At 37.6% G+C, this 20,442-nt stretch overlaps 2 protein-coding genes across 4 annotated transcripts in view; one reads left to right on the forward strand and one right to left on the reverse strand.

Moving 5' to 3' along the window:
- bach2a (BTB and CNC homology 1, basic leucine zipper transcription factor 2a) overlaps positions 1-12,799 on the forward strand; it is a 35,602-nt gene extending 22,803 nt beyond the window's left edge. For all 3 annotated transcript variants that reach the window (XM_048190724.1, XM_048190723.1, XM_048190725.1), the window contains 4 exons: positions 2,284-2,537; positions 5,162-6,589; positions 9,921-10,127; positions 10,242-12,799. In XM_048190724.1, the coding sequence (XP_048046681.1) occupies positions 2,298-2,537; positions 5,162-6,589; positions 9,921-10,127; positions 10,242-10,688 (2,322 nt within the window). In that variant the 5' untranslated portion in view covers positions 2,284-2,297 and the 3' untranslated portion in view covers positions 10,689-12,799. The remainder of the gene's footprint in view (positions 1-2,283; positions 2,538-5,161; positions 6,590-9,920; positions 10,128-10,241) is intronic.
- A 1,166-nt stretch (positions 12,800-13,965) lies between these two features.
- Positions 13,966-15,401, reverse strand: gja10a (gap junction protein alpha 10 a). Its single transcript, XM_048190726.1, has one exon. The coding sequence runs from the start codon at positions 15,399-15,401 to the stop codon at positions 13,986-13,988; it is 1,416 nt and encodes a 471-aa protein (XP_048046683.1). The 3' UTR covers positions 13,966-13,985.
- Between the last annotated feature and the right edge of the window lie 5,041 nt (positions 15,402-20,442).

Raw genomic sequence — 20,442 nt, forward strand, 5'->3', positions numbered from 1 at the left:
AATAAATTCAAAAGTGCTTCAGGAAGAAGATTTGATGATGTGTGCCGTAACACCAGACGCTGCGTTTAGACTTTTACTTTGTCCGTCATTTTGACGGACAGGTTCGTAAAAAATCTGTCATAATCTAATAACACATTTAATTGCTTTTATTTATGTTCACATTTGAATTGGTAATTCACACGTGAAATTACTCTGTACTGTACTATAGGCTACGTGTTAGCCATTAAAGAAAACGTAGTTTCATATTTATGTTTAAATAGTCCTATGTTATGTTTTAAATTCATCTATTTGATTATTAAAAGTGAATATATCGGGAGACATGGAGTGTGTCAGACATGATTTTGACCACTTCATGAAGTTTTGTTTGGTAGAAAGTCTTTCTTTAAAGTGAATTTCGTTTTGTAAAAATTGTATCTTAATTTTAATCAATGTTTCATCAACCAATTACCTGGATGTAATAAATAAGAAGCAAATATAGTAGACAATATAATCATGACATGGAGGCGCGGGCACATGAACTGGAACGCGTCTTACATGAATGAACCGAAACTCAGCGTATAGGCTGCTTGCCTCAGAGACATGAGAAATATTTCTTTAGAAAGCATAAAATATCTACTATAACGATGCGCTAGGTCGTACCTCCGGATTAACGTTAACTCCTGGATGCTTTGCATTGATGTGGTAGCCTACTTTAGAGTGGATGAACTCCGGTGATATGCAAATTCCTTGCTGCAGACGACTTTATTTTTATCAACACTTCCATCAGGCCGTTTTTTATAAGTAAATGTTCCAGTCAATGATCCAGGCAGCGCCAGCGCGTTCTCATCTCCCTCCTTCATTTTACAGTCGAATGGTGGCTAGAACAGCTCCAGGTTCAAAGGTCAATACGGAATGGATTAATCTGCGTCATTTTTTTTAACGCGTTATTTTTTCTCTGATTAATTAATTGAAATTAACGCGTTATTTTGACAGCCCTAATTTATTAATATCCTGATGCATCCAAGCTTTATAATGGCAGTGAACGGGATCAATGAGTATGAAGCTGAAGAAAGTGCATCCATCAATCATAAACCTACCCCACGCAGCTTTGGGGGGTAAATAAAGGCCTTCTGAAGTGAAGCGATGCGTCAGTTACAGTTTTTTCGTAAGTTGAATATGGGAGGCGTATGACGTAGTGTAAGCTCTTTGAACTGCGAGAGGTACTACACTTTCTTCCTAAGTTGAATACGAAAGGCAGTCTGGCAGAAGGTAGATATTTTACTTTATAACTTGTTAAATATGGATATTTCCGGTTGTGTTCATTAGAAAGAACAAAGTCATATACATATAGGATGGCTTGAGGGTGAGTAAATCTTGGGGTAATTTTCATTTTAAAGTGAACTAATCCTTTAACACTGGAATTTATACAATTATTATATATAGACTACCATTCAAAAGTTTGGGGTCAGTAAGATTTTTTTGTTATTGTTGTTGCTGTTGAAAGAAATTTATATTTATTTAACAAAGATGCATTAAATTGATCAAAAGTGACAAAATTTATACACTTCAAAATTTCCTGTAAATCACTTTACCTCAATGGTGTTTGGTTCTGTTTATTTGGGAGGCCACAGAAGACATTTGATTTCAAGTTGGTGTGTATGAAACTTTTTTTTTTTTTCTTTTCTTTTTTTTTTCTTTAGCAATGGCGACGTTATCTTGAAAATAGGAACAGCGGGAATAGTGCAACAGAGGCTACTACTATTGCAACCTGGTCTTGCAAAATAGGCTCATATCCTTTTGCCGTTATATGGCCATGCAGAGCCATCATTAGACTCCCTTGAGATGGCTACCCATACTATTATAGATTCACATTTTTTACAGCTTTCTGTGTAGCAACTGCCCTGTAAAGTAATCAGCTATCCTTATCTATAAGCTACAGTGTCCTTGTTTGACATATTTTGTCATTATTTTTGAGACCATTACCCTTGCTAAAACATTTACTGTTTGATATGCCCTCTTTGAAACTCTATTAGCTGCCTTGTGTTACTTTGGGAATTCACATATCGAAGTTCTAAGAATTATCAGTCCACTTTTGGAGCTGACACATGCTGCTAATTGGTCATCAGCTTGATTTGAGACATCTGTGCACTTGCATCAGCAATTATGATAGAATTATCCAAGTGTGTTTGGTTGTGTTTGCTTTCATCAAATGTGCAATAAATAATTTTTGAAACCTAAATAATGTGGAGAAGTCAAGTAACCCTGTTTTGTAAATTCATCTTGTCGGTTTGCTTTCATCCCCAGGCTCTGTGCAAGGAATGTCTAAGGAGAAGCCTGAAGCTCCCATGTATGTGTATGAGTCGACGGTGCATTGTGCCAACATCCTCCTGTGCCTGAATGAACAGCGGAAGCAGGACGTCCTGTGTGATGTGACAGTACTGGTGGAGGGGAGGGAGATCCGTGCCCACAAGGCAGTGCTGGCAGCTTGTAGCCAGTATTTCTCCCTGCTGCTCAGGGGCCAGACGGAGCATGAGCCGGTCATCAGCCTGCCACAGAAGGTGAGTGTCCTCATTTGGCAGAGTTACAGAATCGGAATACATTAACAGCCTGCAAGGATACACCTAAATTACCTGTGCTGACGATTTTTAGCAGAGATAATCAGCATTGTCTGATAACCTTGTCCACCTATTCATAAGACAATACATTTTATGTATTAAAATATTTATCATTTTTGAATTTTGAGTGAATTTTGTGTACCCATTGTCATTGAAGATATTTAGGTCATTTTAAAATACCCAGGCCTCAAAAAGGCTTGAAATTTCTATAGTGAATATACACTACCGTTCAAAAGTTTGGGGTCAGTATGATATTTTTTATATATATATATATATATATATATATATATATATATATATATTATTATTATTATTTTTAATTACTTTTATTCAGCAAGGACACATTAAATTGATCAAAAGTGGTGGTAAAGTCATTTAAAATGTTACAAATATTTTCAAATAAATGCTTTTCTGAAAGAATCATGATAAGAAATGTTCTTATGAACACCAAATCAGCATATTAGAATGATTTCTGAAGGATCATGTGACACTGAAGACTGGAGTAATGATGCTGAAAATTCAGCCTTGCCATCACAGGAATAAATGACATTTCAAAATATATTAAAATAATAAACAGTTCTTTTAAATTTTAATATTTCACAATATTAATTGTGATTTAAAAGATTTCTCTTTTAGGAATGTTGTGTTTCAAGAACAAGTGCCTCTTTATTGCACTGATAGATAGAGCAGTCTGGCAGGAATGTGTCTATGGAGAAAACATGTTCATCGTCTGCAGCTTTGAGTTGGTATAATTGCTTGTGATGTTGTGTTTGCCAGGAGTGTTAGCAGAGTTCCTTCTCAGAACTTGGAAGTATGATTTATTCATGACTGATTCTCTGTGTTGTAATACTTTAGGTGCTTTGCGATCTCAAAGCTCAAACTTATATTACAATATCCCAGATATGTCAGAAGGCCCCCCATTTGCCACTGCTTATATATTAATTATCGTTCATCTTCAAAACACTTAATGTCAAATTGTATTCTGTAATGACCAGGAAATTGGCTTCATATCTCATTCTCTCCTCAGAGCCATGCTGTGCTGCTTCTCTCTTGCTTTATAGAGTGGAGTCTTTGCTTTCTGCTTTGTGTGTGTACATGCGTCCCTGCCTGCTGCCCTCATTAGGATTGCTGGTTATAACATTAAAGGAGTCTCATATGGCGCTTGGCTTCCATAAAGACATGCTTCTGCAGGCGGCAGCTGCTGATGCCAGCTGAAAATAGATCCACAGAATGCTCAGCATTTTCCCCCCCTAGCTTTTCTATTTATTAGCAGCTCTGGGAGGACTGACTGAATGTCTGGAGGAGCTGTATTTTCAGCAGGATGACTTTCTATTTTAAAGATGATGTTCTTGATGTAGTAGCGCTGCCCCGAGCATTTGTAGATACCTGTGAGAGCGATAGAGTGATTGAAAGTGATGAGAAGGGCGGTTTATTTTTGTTCCTGACACTATGCGGTTCACTACATTTTATTACCAGGCATAAAGCTTGTAAGACCTTGATAGGAAGCTCACACACTTGATAGACACAGTTACTATTTTTCAAATTTGATTTGAGGATAAGCAGATCATTTTCGGTCTCAAAAATACCTCTTGATTGTGAAACCTTTTCTGAATATGAAGGAGATATCATAGGGTTCATAATAGGGGTTGACTTACATTTTTGAAATAGAGGAGTTTTCAGTTGCAAAGAGGTCACGAAAACATATGGGTCAATGGCGTGATGCCTAAATTTTCTGTCAGATTTCATTTTTCAGTTAAAATTTGGTTTAAATGCATAAAAAGATACCATATATATGTAGTACCTCTCCTGTGCATGTACTCACTTAAAATTAAAAAAAAAACATTAGTTATTTGTAATTTTCTGTTGTTTAAAGTGTCAAAATATCATGTGGTCCGGCCATAACTTCTGTTTTGGAAATAAATTACATTTTAATATATAAATAAATATAAAACAGTTATTTTAAATGTTAATAATATTTCACAATATTGCTTTTTACTCTATTTTTCATCAAATAAGTGCATCCTTGGTAAGTATAAGTGACTTCTTTCAAAAACTATACTGACCTCACACTTGTAAAAGGTTGTGTCTATAAATATCAATTAATATTTCATTTAATGCTCATTTCCTTATTTTTTACGATTAAATTACACTTGTCATCATTGAACACTCACTTAATTGTTCAAAATAACACTGATTAAATGTAATCTTTAGAAAATCTCAAAATAGTTTTTTTTTTCATACTGTACATTATAATGTTCATGTTGGATTTAAATTTTTTAAATGTATTTATTTAGACAATGTAGTACTTTTTTTTTTTTTTATGTCTGCCATTAATTAGAAATATCAGTGCATCACTATTACTTAAAGGTCTTAAAGGTAAAACAGCATTTTGTAATTCTAGGGGTCATAAAGAAGGTAGAGAATGTACGGAAATTATGGCAGGAAACCTTGAGTAACAATATAAGTGGTCTTTGGGGATACAAATAAAATGTTACAAAAGTGGTCCTTTTAAAATGATTAAAATACCACTGATGACCCTGAAATATTGTATCGTTTTCTTTCTATAGATCACGGAGAAAGGCTTTGCCCCACTGTTGCAGTTTGCTTACACAGCCAAGCTGCTACTCAACAGGGACAACATCCAGGATGTCATGTGCTGTGCAGAGTTCCTGGGCATGCACAACCTCGAAGACTCCTGCTTCCACTTCCTACAGGCCCAGATGAAAGGTGAGGTTGATGGCATGCACACCAACCAGAATGCCCCATCAGAAGACGGAAACGTGCGGCCGAGTGACTCCAAGCCTCCACTGTTCAGATCAAGGCTGCACCCTGAAACTGAGCAATTGAAAACCACCGACAACTTCCATTCTCCAGCCTTCGACCTCCCTCGTTATCCCAAATATCGAAAGTACCATCAGGTTCATGCTAAGCACAACGCAACCACCTCCTCACACAGCAGTACCTCAAGCTTTCATGGCTCCTTGCAGGACACCGTCACCAGCAGCGATGCTCGGGGCCTGGATTTGTCAAAGGTGAAGGCAGAGCCAGCCAGTGGAGAAGTCTGTGTACCACTAGAATTGTCTGAGTTGGAGCAGGATGGTCTGGTCAGGGGTAAAGGCTGTGACATAGAGATGGACATGGAAATGGAGTTTGAAGGAAGGCAACTTAGTTCAACACCCACTGAATTGCCTGTGAGCAAAAGTTCACCAGTGTGCCTGAGCTCCCTTGTTAAAAAGGAAGTCACTTCTTCAGATGATTATCTTACCACTGATCTGCAACCTGCCAGCAAAAGCTCTCCCGTTCGAGAACAAGAAGTTGCTCCGGGTGACTTCCAAAAGGACTATCAGGCTTTCATTGGGGGACTTGATGAGATATCCTCAGAGAAGGCTGAGAAATTAACTGATGGGGTGTCCCTCAAGTCACTTTCCTTTGAGAGGATCTGTTCGCAGGATGCTGAACAGGAGAGCGACCGAAAAAGCGTCATCTTCTCCTCTCGGACCTCCTACCATCTGGTGGCACCTGCACACTCTTATCCGGGTGAGAACTGTTTGGGGCAGGAAACCCCGGAAGACCTATGGGCAGGTTCCAGCCAGTCATTCCCCTGCTCCCAAACACTTTCCCCTACTTCTGTCTCTCAAGAGCCACAGTTGCCCTACCGCCGCCGCCCAAAGAGCAGCTGTCCGGTGCCCATTAAAATGTGTCCTCGCTCATCTCGTGCGGAAAGTCACATCAGAACCTCCAGCTCTTGCTCTTCCTACTCCTACGCTGAGGATGGAAGTGGAGGATCTCCTTCCAGCCTGCCCCAGTTTGAGCTCTCTACCTCTCCTTGTTCCACCATGGCGCGATGCCTGGCGTTCGAACACCGGGAGCATAGCACGTCGGGGACACCAAAAATCAAGTGTGAGAAGTCATATGACACTAATTCCAGTGATGAATCTGGATCTTTTTCTGATGGAGATAGCGAATTGTTTGCCACCAAAGAGCACAGTCAAGAGGTTGGTACACACTTTGGTCCATCTTTGGAAAAATTAGTTTCACTTTGTTGATTCTGTATCATAAATAATTAAGAATAAGTAGAAACTAAAAATAAGTAGAAATTAAAACTATTAATCAAAATATTTTTCATATTGCAATCACAATTTATATCAGAAAAATCTCAATTTGATTATTTTTTCATTCCTCAAAATCATGCTATCCTATTGCAGTGGTTGCTGTCGACATTTAAGCTTTTGGTCAAAAATTCAAATCTGATACTTGATCCCATTTAAAAGCAACATCTTCATGAATAAATATGTAAAATATAATCATTACAAAACATTCCCACATGATTCCCGAGCTTCTGAGATTGAGAATAAAGCTTCAGGAACTTGGCAAACACTGGAGGGTTGCCATGGCAATAAGCTCTGAGCCGTTCTTGTTCCTTAGGTCCCAATGACATAATTGTTCCTCCTCCTGACAACACTGATACATTGCCAGTTCAAGAATCTGTGTATGATAATTTGTTGTGTAATTGACTCTCATTGACTTTGATTTTTGATGATCCAATTGAGGAGTTGTTGTCAGTATACAAGTGACTATAGAGATCATGCTTTTTTTTTATGGGATTCTCAGAAAGATTTTTGAAAGCAGCTGCATAAATCACAGATATTTTCACAGCAGCTTTATGAAACCGATAGCTTCAGATTCTACAATCTAATTGGATGAGCTGCCTTCTAAGCCACTGTAAAATAGCTGATATATGCACAGCTGTGACCAAACATTAGTTCTATATTAATGTGCCAAGTTAGGGACCTTTGGGAAATGCATTGCAAAAAAAAAAAAGTTTTCACACAGAATACAGGCACACAACCTATTTTTTCATAGTATTCTATACAGTGATAAAGTCTATGTCATTAGCATTGAAATATAAATATACTTTATTATCATGAAGTCTCGAATAAACCATATATTGTCATAGTCGTGTGTTTATTAATCATGTTTAATCAATCAAAGCCTTTCAATCTTCTGTTTATTTCCTGGAATGATGTGCGTTATTGTACTTTGGGGCATATTTGGAGTTTCTGATCACAGAGCCGTGTTTCACTGACAAGATGCGCATAAAAAAATCACAGCCTTTGCCAAATTTCGATTAATTGTGCAGCCCTAGCTACAATGCTGCAAATCGCATTGTAATTAGAAACCTTTGATGGTCCTTCAGACTACAGACCTTGAATACAAATAAGCACAAGACCATTTGAAAGCACCTGCCTATCAATGTGTAACGAATTGAGTCAAAAAAGTCTTTGCTACTGGACCCGCAGTCCGCCCGTGCCTATCGATTCCTGACCCGCAATCACACCGCAAATGACAACGTAAATATTATTCCACCCGTTACATCAAATATTAGCGGTTCACCCATAACATTAGCGGTTATCCCGCATGCAGGACCTGAGCTGCGCCCTCTACTGTATAGGCATGAATTTGCATTTCCTTCAGCCTGACAAAAGAGCTAGCTCAAGCCAAATAAAAAAAAAAAAAATACGCAAAAGTAACATAACGCATTATTTTCCATAAAAAATAACTAAGTAAATAGTTACTTTTTTTTAGGGAGTAAAGCAATATTGTAACACAACTTTTACCTTTCCTCAAAACACACACACACACATATATATATATACATACATACACACACACACACACATATATATATATATGCATTGGCAGATTTTTTTTTCATGTTTTTAACTTTTGTAAAATGAAAATTTTAAAAAAAATTCTGCAAGTAGGACAAAATAAAGACATTGACTGAAAACAAGTCTTACTATCTTAAGGAGTATGGCTTTTTTAACTGATAAAATAGATAAAAAATGCTTGTTATTTCAGAATAATTATTTCAGAATAATTGTTTATTATAATTGTCAAAAATAATAATGTTATTTTATTATTTAACTATTGTAAAGAATACAATAGTACATGTCCAAAACACCTTGGTAATAACATACTACTTTTTGACACTTTTTTTTATTAGTCACAAATAAAAGGAAAAATGAGGTTAAAAAAATTTCCACCCAATATAGCATAGAAATCTCTGCAGAAACAATCTTTCTATAGCCGTCTTTATTCTGTCCTTCATTCCACCGGAGCTCAAAGCTCCCAGCTGCAGGTCCCCAGACAGAAGTGGGGCAGCGGCCCCCAGGCTCCCATCTGATGATGGGCCGCTTCACCTCACTGGCTAACAGATGAGCCCTACTTCACAGTATGAGTGTCTTCTCCCAGAAACGACCTGACTTCAGAGAGAAGGAGAGGAGAAAACGTGCCTGTGCTGCTGGAAGCCTAATCTGTCATTCTAGCCTTATTACAGAGCTCTGTGTAGTAGAGTGGTTAAATATAGACCTCCATTTTACACAGACTGAGCAGTGGCACAAGGTCACCGCAGAGAGAGGGAGTATTCGTCATGGTGATCACTATGACGGACTCCCTTGGCAAAGTTTTAAGTCAGGTTTCATCTCTGTCATTGCACTGAAACAACAATACAGGTTATACTCTGTTTGCAGAATTTGTAATTGAACCATAATGTGTCCTGTGCATATTTTCATTTGCATGACATTTGCAGAGCTGTACTGCGATTGGCTGAACCATCTAAAGACAGTAAAATGAAGCTCTCTGCTGAAGCTTGTTACAAGCACCCTACATGGAAACCATGATACATTTTTTTCAGGACTCGTTGATGAATAGAAAAGTTCAAAAGAACCGCATTTATTTGAAATAGAAATATTTTAACATTATAAATGCCTTTACTCTCACTGATCTGACACTCAATTGATCAATTTAATGTTTCCTTGCTGAATAAAAAGTGATCATTTATTTCAAAACAGCTTTAATCCATAAAATCTTACTGACCCCAAACTCCCAAAAACCATTATTATGTGTAAAAGACCAAAAATATCTACTGATCTGATATTGATTTTTATCATCATATAGCATTTATGTGAAAATCTACAAATATAGTAGCTACAAATATATATACTAACTACTAATATATATTCTGATATTGTTCATATTCTGATATTTTCTTCCTAAACCTCTGTTTTATATTTAAAAGTTTTCTCATTTGACGAGACGAGGCCTGTACTATCAGGGCTCTGAACGCAAATAAATAAAACACTTCATACAAGTTAGATGGCAGTGTCATCTAGTGGTGAAGCATCATATTTTGTGGTGTGGAGGATGTGCCAAATAAATATATTATAATTGTTTTGTAATTTGTTTATATTTGCTTTTTCCAGTATATAAAGTAGCATATGTTGCAATAAATGCATCTAACTATAATGCGCTGTACACTTGCAGGTGAAACTGCCTTTCTCAGTCGACCAGATCACAGAGCTTCCACGCAACGACTTTCAGCTGATGATAAAGATGCATAAACTGACCTCGGATCAGCTAGACTTCATCCACGACATGAGACGCCGCAGTAAAAACCGCATCGCAGCTCAGCGCTGCAGGAAAAGAAAGCTGGACTGCATCCAAAACCTGGAGCGTGAGATTCACAAATTGGTAGGCAACACAAGTGTTTGCTTGCACACTCCAGCAGAATCTCTCGATTTTTTTTTTTTTTTTTTTTTTTTTTTATGTGCCACCTTCATTACTATGTGTGTTTCTCCTGCTTAGGTCTGCGAGAGACAGAAGCTCCTAACCGAGCGCAGCCATTTAAAGACCTGCATGGGGGAGCTGTGGGAAAACTTTTCCTTTCTGTCTCAGGAGGTCTGCAGGGAGGAACAATGGAGTCCGGATCAGTCTCGATCTCTATATAGTCTACAACCAGACCCAGTTTTATCTGGTTCAACTGGTACAGACCTTAGAATATCTCCCAGTCCAACCAGTATAGACATCACCCTCACCTCACATGGCAGCATAGTGTCATCCCCTGACTGTCAAACCATAGCCCATCCTTCACACCCGCACATTAGAGTGGACAGAGATGCTGTGCCGCCCCAGGACACTGTCACCTCTGCGAGGTCAGAGCCCTCCCAGATGGGCAGCTCAAGTGTGACGATTGATTTCTGCCAGGAAATGACCGAGAAGTGTACAACAGAAGAGCTCCCTGAAAGAAACTGAGTCTGGTAAACTGCATTTTTATCTTTTAACACGAGTATTGGTTCAGTACGTGTTCAAATGTTACTACTTTTTTTTTTCTTTTCTTCTTTTTTTCCCAGTGTTAAGTTTTATTTGTTGCTATTTTAGGTGACTGTTCTGTTTACATTTTTTTTGTGTAAATGGATGTGTTCTCGTACATGCTGTATAGGATGCTAAAATCATTTATCACTTTCACTTTCTTTCATATATAATATATATATATATGAATACATACGCACACACATACATACATGCATACATATACATATACATACACAAACACATGCATACATACATATTATATATATATATATATATATATATATATATATATATATATATATATATATATATATATATATATATATATATATATGGTTCTCAGATTTATCTCAGGAATTGCAGACTTTGTTTTTGTGGCAACAACTTCAAATCATGCAGCATATGCAAATGTGATATTGAGTATTTGAAAGTGTTTTGCACCTATTGTGCGTTCAAGCATTCCTAATGTGCGTAAAGAAAAAACGAAATCAGATAACAGAGAAACTAAACAGCTGCTCACCTGAATTTGCAAGAAGCTGAGCAATCTGTTTTTCCACGCAGAGAAATGAACATCTGATCTCTTTCTCTCTCTACAAAAGGTCAGAATAGATCATAAATGACGATTAGCTGCCTATATGATTGTCCCCTCCGATATTTTGTGAAGCACCATTTCATACGGTCCAGATTTTTTTCTATAGATTTTTCTGAAGCTCAGTTTTCTAGACTGTTAAAATGTTTGATCAGGGATGTCTGTTATGTATAAAACTCTCCAAGCAAACTTTAGTAAATTACTCATTCTGACTTTGTTTATTTTGGCAGCTCACATTTAGATCTCTCCGATCTGACTTGATTCCTTCAGGGTGTTACGCACATTATCATTTTACTGTTGTCAGATAAGCAAATCAATATTATTTTTCTCTGTTATGTTTTGGTTATATATTGGTGGTGGGTGCGGACCTTTATCATTTTTTAAATGTTTAAAAGTTTGTACACGTAACCACACTCCAATCCCAGTGTTCGGTTATTTCCGCGTGGTTGAAATGTTTTCACCGTTAAAAGTTTCCAATACCGTTCCTCCTTCAATTCAGTGTAATTATAACACTTTTACATGTTTGATTTAATTACATGAGGTGAAAGTTCAAGCCTTAAGGTGACAACAGTTGGAAAAATCTCAATGCTGCATTACATTGTTGTTGTTGCTTTAAGTGACTTGCATCTGTATCGTCACAATACTAAAGTTCAAAGGTGAGATGGGGTATATGTTTTACTGTTTTAATTAAGTCTATTTACTTCAAATTATTGTGAACTGCATGACTTTAATGACAGATAAAACATGATTAAAGCTGTGTTTTTAATATTTTGTTTGTACTAAAACTTTTGGATTCTGATTGAACATGTTACATGTTAGTTTAAGTCTGTATTGGCCAAAAATCAAATGGTTGTGGCCTTAAAAAAATCTCATATAGTCATGTGGGTTAATTTGTGCGCCATAAACGGCAACTCCCAAATAATTGACTGTCAAGAATTCAAATGTCTCAGATTAAATTCTTAAGAATTCTGTGCATATTCAGATTTTTTTTTTTTTCTCTCTCTCTCCATGACCTTTGAATTTGGATTTGGATAAAGCATTTTATCATGCCTTTGTTATATGATGCACCACAGTTGTTATATGAATACTGTGATAAGGGCAAATACGAATATTCATTATTAGTTTACATGCAGTAGGGAGAGTTTGGACATTCGCAGATCTACCTGTAAAATCGATATACCTCTCGTCTCGGACAAGGTCTGTAGCAGAACTGGTTTACAACCTTTTTAAAAGACGTTTTACAATAATTTCTTTTATGTAGATTTTGTATGTATTGTACATATTCTGTTTATAGTTATTTGTGGGATTCTTTGAAAATGATTGTTTTGCTTTCTTTTGTTAATTAAATCTTGAAAAGTTGTGACCTCAATGTTCATAATCTGTATTTGTTACATTCTTGAATGTGTCCACATTGAATTTGTCTACTAGGATATTAAATAAATTGCCACGCATGTTTTATGCAGATTGAATGTGTTTTGCATCATTTGCTCTGAGGAATTTAAAATTTGCATGATCTGTATTCACCCTAAATTCAAACACAAACACTTTTGGAAATAAGAAAACTTTTTATTTTCTTCGTAAGTTGATGTAAGGATCCATCAGCTTGCATCACATTTTATGGATGTAAGCTAAATGATTTAAAATGTTCTCTTTTTTGCCAGCTGTCTGAAGGTCTGAAGCTTTTATAAATATGCATAGATGTATTTTGGCTTCCATAATTAGACATGGAAAAGCTGTACACCATGCTTTACTGGTAAATTAAGGTGCTTGCAATTAAAAAACGAACGGTACAAAACAGCACTATTTATACCACAATAAAGCTGCATTAAACCAGTGCTTCCCCGGCAGAGCAGATCAGAGTTAAACCATTTGTTGCTGATATCTCCATTCATTTCTGCTCATGAACGGCCTGTTACATTCCTGTTGTCCTTCTGTCCTTCTCACTTTCACTTTTTCATGATGGAAGAGATATCCAAGAATACACTCTGTAAAAAAAAAAAAAAAAAGGACATTTTCATGTCGGTAAACAAATTAGGCACACATTTGAAAAACAATCATTCATATTATCATTATTCACACAATTTCTATCGGTTCTTAGAGTTTTAACAGAATTCTTTTGTTAATAACCACAAAATCGATTCATTTTACTGTTCTAAAATACGTAAATTCCATATATAAATATTTCATTGGTCCGGTGCTTGTCACTGGGGCAGTACCCTAAGACAGTGGTTCCCAAACCTGTCCTGGAGGACCCCCAGCCCTGCACATTTTCCATGTCTCCCTATTTCTGACACACCCATTCCAGGTCTTGCAGTCTCTACTAATGAGCACATGAGTTAAATCAGGTGTGATATATGAGGGAAACATACAAAATGTGCAGGGTTGGGGGTCCTCAGGACAGGTTTGGGAACCACTGCCCTAAGATACAAAAGTGAACTAATTCAGGTACTAATATGCACTTTTAAAGTACTAATCTGTACCATTTACGGGTAGTTAAGGTACAAATATGTACCTTTTGTACCTTTGGATACTGCCCCAGTGACAGTGCCGTACCTTTGTTTCTGAGAGTGTACGCAAAAAAAAAAAAAAAAATCATTTTGGATATGAAAGCTTTTATATGTCTATTTGACCATCTGAGTGGTTGTGTGTCATTTGTGTCTACTTGCCATGGACATCCGTCGTCCCCCCCCTGGTGGTGGGTTCATGGGCAGGTCGTTGAGGGAGCCCAGCTCGGACTCAGAACTCCTAGTGGAGGGACAGGACGGACTGCCGGACATGCTGTCTGAGGGCATACGGGCCATGAAACTGGCTTTTCTGTTTGGTTGACAAAAGTCGCTCTCGGAGGACTCCAAAGTATCGTTTCCCAGGTCCGGCAATCGGCTGGGCCTGTGCAGAGCGTTGCGAAGGCAGGCTGGTATTTCGGTATGACTCTCAGAACCCGGATGACCCGAGTTAAAAGGCCTAACGTCCCTCTCTGAGCCGTTACTGCTCTCTAGATGCTGGTCTCGGTTTTCCCGGTCCTCTAGCAGCTCCATGGACGCCTGGGAGTGCAGTTCATGGATCATTCCCTGGCTAGGCTGGCGCATTTGGCGGGGCTGCTGGGTTATGCAGGACACTGGGAGGGTGGCCGCGGCAAAACTGTTATGCCGCAACATGTCGTTGCTCGAGCCGACGCAAGCGCTGGTAAAGAACAGCGGTGGGTCCGTTTGCCCCGGCGGGATAAAAGTTTTCAACTGCGGGTTTTTGTGGGGCGACAAGTCCGACATCACACACAGTTGCTGAATGGTCGAATGCTTGGGTTTGCAAAGACTGTCGTCCTCGACAAACTTGAGTCCCCTTAAAGTCTGCTTAATTTTTCTCACCCCCAGGTGGGATATTTCCATGAGGTTGAGGAACAACGAAACCCCTGCAATGACAATCATGAAAACCATGAAGATGGTCTTCTCTGTCGGCCTGGAGACGTAACAGTCCACGCTGTTCGGGCAAGGCACCCTCTCGCACTTGTACAAAGGATCCAGTCCTATGCCATATAAGATATACTGCCCCACAATGAACGCCACTTCCACCACTGATCTGGTAAGGATATGAATAATATATGTGCGCAGCAAGGAGCCCCTCAGAGGAGCCTTCTTCATTTTCTTCTGCTCTTCCAGCCTCCTCAGTTCCTTCTCCAACTTCTTGTGCTCCTCCAAGAGGGGCTCCGTTTCTTCTAGCTCGGCTCTCAGCTGGATTTTCCTCCTGTGTCGTTCTTTCTCCAAAGCCCTCAGCCGGTACAGAGCATGTCCCATGTAGACCAGCGAAGGCGAGGAAACAAAAATGATCTGCAGTACCCAGAAGCGAATGAGCGATATCGGGAATGCCTGGTCGTAGCAGACGTTCTTGCATCCTGGCTGGTCCGTGTTGCAGATGAACTCGCTTTGCTCGTCTACCCAAACGTCCTCGGCCGCCACGCCAAGAACCAACATCCGGAATATGAACAGGATGGTCAGCCAGATTTTACCCACGATGGTGGAGTGAATATGAACCTCCTCTAAAATGCTCCCCAACAAGTTCCAGTCCCCCATCTTCACCGCCACATGTCAGTGCTTAGTTTAAGACAAAAAAAATATGAGTTTAGCCTACTGCTCAAGTTGGTCTATTCTCAGTATTTATGCATTAGCCAACATGCATTAGGTATTCGACAAACAAAAAATGCAACATGCACATGCAACAACAAACTGCTCGTATTTAATTTTGCACAAAATGATAGTTCCTAGACACAAACAAACTAAGCTAATCAAAGAATTATCTGCAAAACCAAACTAAAATGCACTTACATTTCAGTGGGATTTGCTGTCTAGTTTCCTTGGTGTATAAACAAGCATGTTTTCTCCAACAAGGAAAATCATTCCTTCATTTTACAGCAATGGAGTTTGCACATTAAAAATGCAGCTAGTCTCTCAGCATAATGTCGGCTACAGTGAATGTTCCCCACAGTTGTTGCATGCAGCGAGTTCACAGGATGTAGAAATTGATCAGAAGCTGACGGGACAATGCCCCATGGCAGATCTTATTAAGCAATTGCTGAAAACAGCACCCCCACACACATAAAAAGTTGCCGCGATGCCAACCAACCCAATGTCCCTCATGCAGTCAATACAATGTTCTGCCACACAAAATATCAAGATATCATGCAAGCCGTATTCATGCAATCCCACTCATTTTGGCTCAATTACCGGGTTGACTCGAACAACAAAATGGGTCTCAAACTTTTGTAAGCATGCATATTCATCCTATTTAACCATTAATCTTAAGCTAGCCAATTAGTCAAGCCCAGTTTCATAGCAAACTGCATTGATTGTGATCTTTTTTTATCTGACCCAGCACTGAGCACAAAACATGTGAAATATATCAACTATTTCACCATTTTCCTTTGTGTTCCCCTTTGAGCTTGTGCTAAAGCTTTCCATGTTGTTTACGTTTGCGAGCACTCAATGTCAAATGAAAGACCTTGCACTCGATTGCATCAGGCCCCCCCTCCTAAACTCAATCCATCAATACTGCAGTGATTTGTTTAGCATGTTCTTTTTTCTGGTTTTATGTGCCACAAATCTCATTAAAATCATATTTGCACAATATTGTGCTTTTACCCTATAAATCCAATAGCAATTGATTCAAAACAAAACATAACATGGTTTTATATTGAAACAACAGAAGGGAACGTGGCAACCCATGATCCACCAATCAGCATGTGCACGTGATTTTATTATCCTGATTCGTCCCTGCCCAAACCTCTCAGGCACTGCACAACTGGATCATCCCGCCGATCACACTACATGCTTCATAAAATGACCAGCCGTCCCTCGGGGCCTTTAATTAGCTTTCCATCACATGCTGACAGAGTCAATGGGGGATTGATTTGATTTTCCCTTGCAGAAGCTTGAACTGCAAATGCCAGAAGTCACATCAGGAACGTTGCATTACATAATGAGTTCATACGGTACCAAGCATAGACTGTAAAAAAAAAAAAAAAAAGAGAGAGAGAGAGAGAACGAATGGCAGAACATCCTCTATTGGTCTTTGTTCTGTGGTTCTTCATTTGATCTAATTGCCTTGACTGGGGTTAACACAGCGAATTATTTTTTGAGGAACCGTTTTATTGAAATTGGGGGAAAATGTAGCCTACTTAAAGTGCAAAAGTGCAAAAATAGTCATATTTGTGATGAAACCATATGTCTGACAGTCTTGCTCCATTGTGAATGTGCAACTTTTGTACATTATTTCACTTATTATGTGGCTGCTCACCAAATAAATAATAAAACAACAGAAAAGCTAGTTTTTATTTTTACCTTTGTAGCATATTTACCCCTATTAGTATCTTAAAGGTACATAATATACTGCATTGCATTGCATAGCAACAGACAACCAATAGCATGCCTCATGTTTACATGCTTTGTACAGTAACGAAAACACTGTGCATTGTAATCAAGATAACCCAGGATTCAATTTACGTGGGGTTTAGAATCACCCAGGATTAACTTTTTCAAGTGTGAAAAGCCCTGAAGTGCATATATTAGTTCCTAAATGGTACATATTAGTACCTCTCAAAAGGGTATTGACAGCTTTTGTACCTTTTTTCTTAGTGCATGAAATATTGATTTAACTTATTTTATTATGTGACCCCCTGTTGTTTGAATACGCCACATTTACTGCAGCAGCTGGTGCCACTATGACTGTGAACCACAACAGCCACATTCATGAGATAATTTAAATTTAGATGAATATCATGTCATAGGATGTCACTGGTCAGTTTCAAATGAGTGCAAAGTTATATTTTGCAGCTCAAAATTTCATAAGTCCGTATTTATCTCAAGGTCTTTTTATAAACCTAATTATTAACCTACCTACTTAATTATAAAACTATGTTGTCAGTGCCATACAAATAAACTGGTTCTATGCCTTTATTTTGTGTTTCAAATGTGTATAGTAAAAGTCAAGGTGATTTCTTATCCTTTAATGCAGGCAAAAGCTCACAGCAATGAAAGGGTTCAACTCTAAACCATCAAGAGTGTAACTGACACACACACACACATAGTTGGCACTAATCTGCCTATTTTTAATTTACAAATGCTGCTTTATTAAAAAATAGAATGAAATGTGTTTATTTCTAATAGTTGTATTAATTTATATAGAAATAAATGGTGTATAATTTATTTACAAGATATGAAACTATTTGTCCTTACTTTAATCCCTTGCCATGGTAACACCTTTTAAGATGTCCAATACCTGTTGACAATTTAGCATCTTCAATATATTGGACAATACGTTAAGAAAGTTTTGTGTGAATTGTATGCTGGCCTTTGGAACAGTAGTTAAAATTCAGAGCTTGGTTCGAAAAATCCACATTCAAACAAAAATATCTGACTTCCTGTTGGTCGGAGGCTTGGAGCTAATGACTAAATTAGACAGTTGTCTGGCTTGATGAGAACAATATATGTACCGAGTTTGGTGATTGTAGGTAAAACTAACACTTTTGTCAAAAGGTGGCGCTGTAGAGCCCCTCCTCCACACCCATTTCTAAGGCTTTTCCCATGTCTTCTAGATGACAACTCTTAGGTGTGTTGAGTTTCATGCAATTTGAATGCTAAAAACTCAAAAACACCCAAAAAGAATATTAAAGTTTGACGCATTGCCATGACAACAGTATTCAAGATATCAAGAATCCTTTTCGCAGGTCTACATCTACAATGTCTTGACATTATTCTATGAAGACTGAAGCAAATCGGGTAAAAATAAGAGGGGGATTTCAAAGCACATTGAAAGTGACACTTTTTGCTGCCAGTTAGTGGCACTATGACTTTGACTCACAATAGTAACTACAACGAACACACAGCTGAAGTTTCATCAAAATCAGAGTGTGAAAATTGTTTGTGCTGATGAGCTCTATAACTGTATGAAGTTTGGTTACTGTGGGTGAAAAGGGGTGTGCAGAGCCCCTCAAATACAATGTCCTGATGGACAATGGTTCCAACATTTGTGCAAAGTTTCAAGAGTTTTTGAGCATGATAAGGGACCCAAAAGTGCCCGTAAGTTAAAAAAAAAAAATTACCCAAGGAGAACAAAAGGGCCCTTTGCTCCTCTGGGCTTGGGCCCTAAAAAAAAAAAAAGAACAAAATGCAAAGTGATAAAAGAGACATCAAGGTTGCACAGTGTGAAAGACTGGTTGCCAGGCACAATGCTCTGATATACAGTTTAGAGTAATTTTTGTCAGCTGAATTCCATATTGACCAATCACAATCAAGTATTTCAGAGAGCCAAGTCATTAATTTTACAGTATATATTTTCCTTTGTTTTTTCTTTGCCAATTTAAATATTAAAAAATAAAAATTGGTAACAATGTAACAGCGTTTTGTTTTTATTGAAGTGTAAAAACATTTTGTTGTTGGGGCGGGAGTTCGAAAATGGATGGAGGCAGTTGGATGGCCGTCCACCATGCTGATAGATTACTTCACTCTGATCCATTTCAATCAATACAGACTCGTGCAGCCCAGATCTGACTGTTTGGAGATAATGAGATTCTGTCATGCCTGCGGATATTTACCGAGAACAGATTTTGGGTGTGAACGAGGTAACGAACAGAACGTGAATAGCATTCCCTTAAACATCTAAAAATAACATAAGACTTCGAAGATTGTATTTTTTATTTATTTATTTATTTTAGTTTAGTATTGTCTTGTACTTGAGTTTCAAAGTATTACATAGTTTTCAACCTCAGATTTATTACAGACAATTAATTATTTAGTGGAAAAGATATAAATTCTTAATGAAAAGTATGAAATGAGGAGATTCACTAATGAAATCATACACTATATCTATATATAGGATGATTATGCGATCTGTTAGACCCCTGCAAAACAGAAATGTTGTGCTGCAGAGGTCATGGCGGATCATGACCTGTTATACAACATTTGCCTCGCCAAACTTTTAATAACTTTCACATGTATCATCAATCACGACAATAAATACTGCATTCTTTGCATACATTTCTCTTTATTCTCAAGTTAAACTGCTAACACTGCAATTTAATTACAACATTTTATTTATATTTTGTATGTACAGGTACACAGACTGAAGAAATGAACGATATGTCATACTTTACAACAACAAGTATCTAACTTACAGTAATTCTATCTAGGGTAAATAAAAAAAAATATCTTAACTATTGCAATCCACACAAGCTACAAGTCCATATTGTTGGAGTGAAGATAATGTAGTCACATTTAAAGTAATAGTTTATACAAATATGAAAATTTTTACATTTTTACTCACCCTGATGCCATCCAGTATAATATATATATATATATATATATATATATATATATATACATATATATATATATAAAACACATACACACACTACTGTTCGGGGTTGGTTAAGTTTACAGTACGTCTTTGAAATAAAGTATCTTATGGTCATTGAGGCTTTAATCAAAAATACAGTACAAACAGTAATATTGTATTATATATAATTATGATTTTAAAAAAACTTTCATTTTTTAATATATTTTAGAATTTAATTAATAATTAAATATTCATAATTTATTCCTGTGATGGCAAAGCTGAATT

The sequence above is a fragment of the Megalobrama amblycephala genome, linkage group LG5 (genome assembly GCF_018812025.1).
Source record: "Megalobrama amblycephala isolate DHTTF-2021 linkage group LG5, ASM1881202v1, whole genome shotgun sequence".
Taxonomy (NCBI): Eukaryota; Metazoa; Chordata; class Actinopteri; order Cypriniformes; family Xenocyprididae; genus Megalobrama; species Megalobrama amblycephala.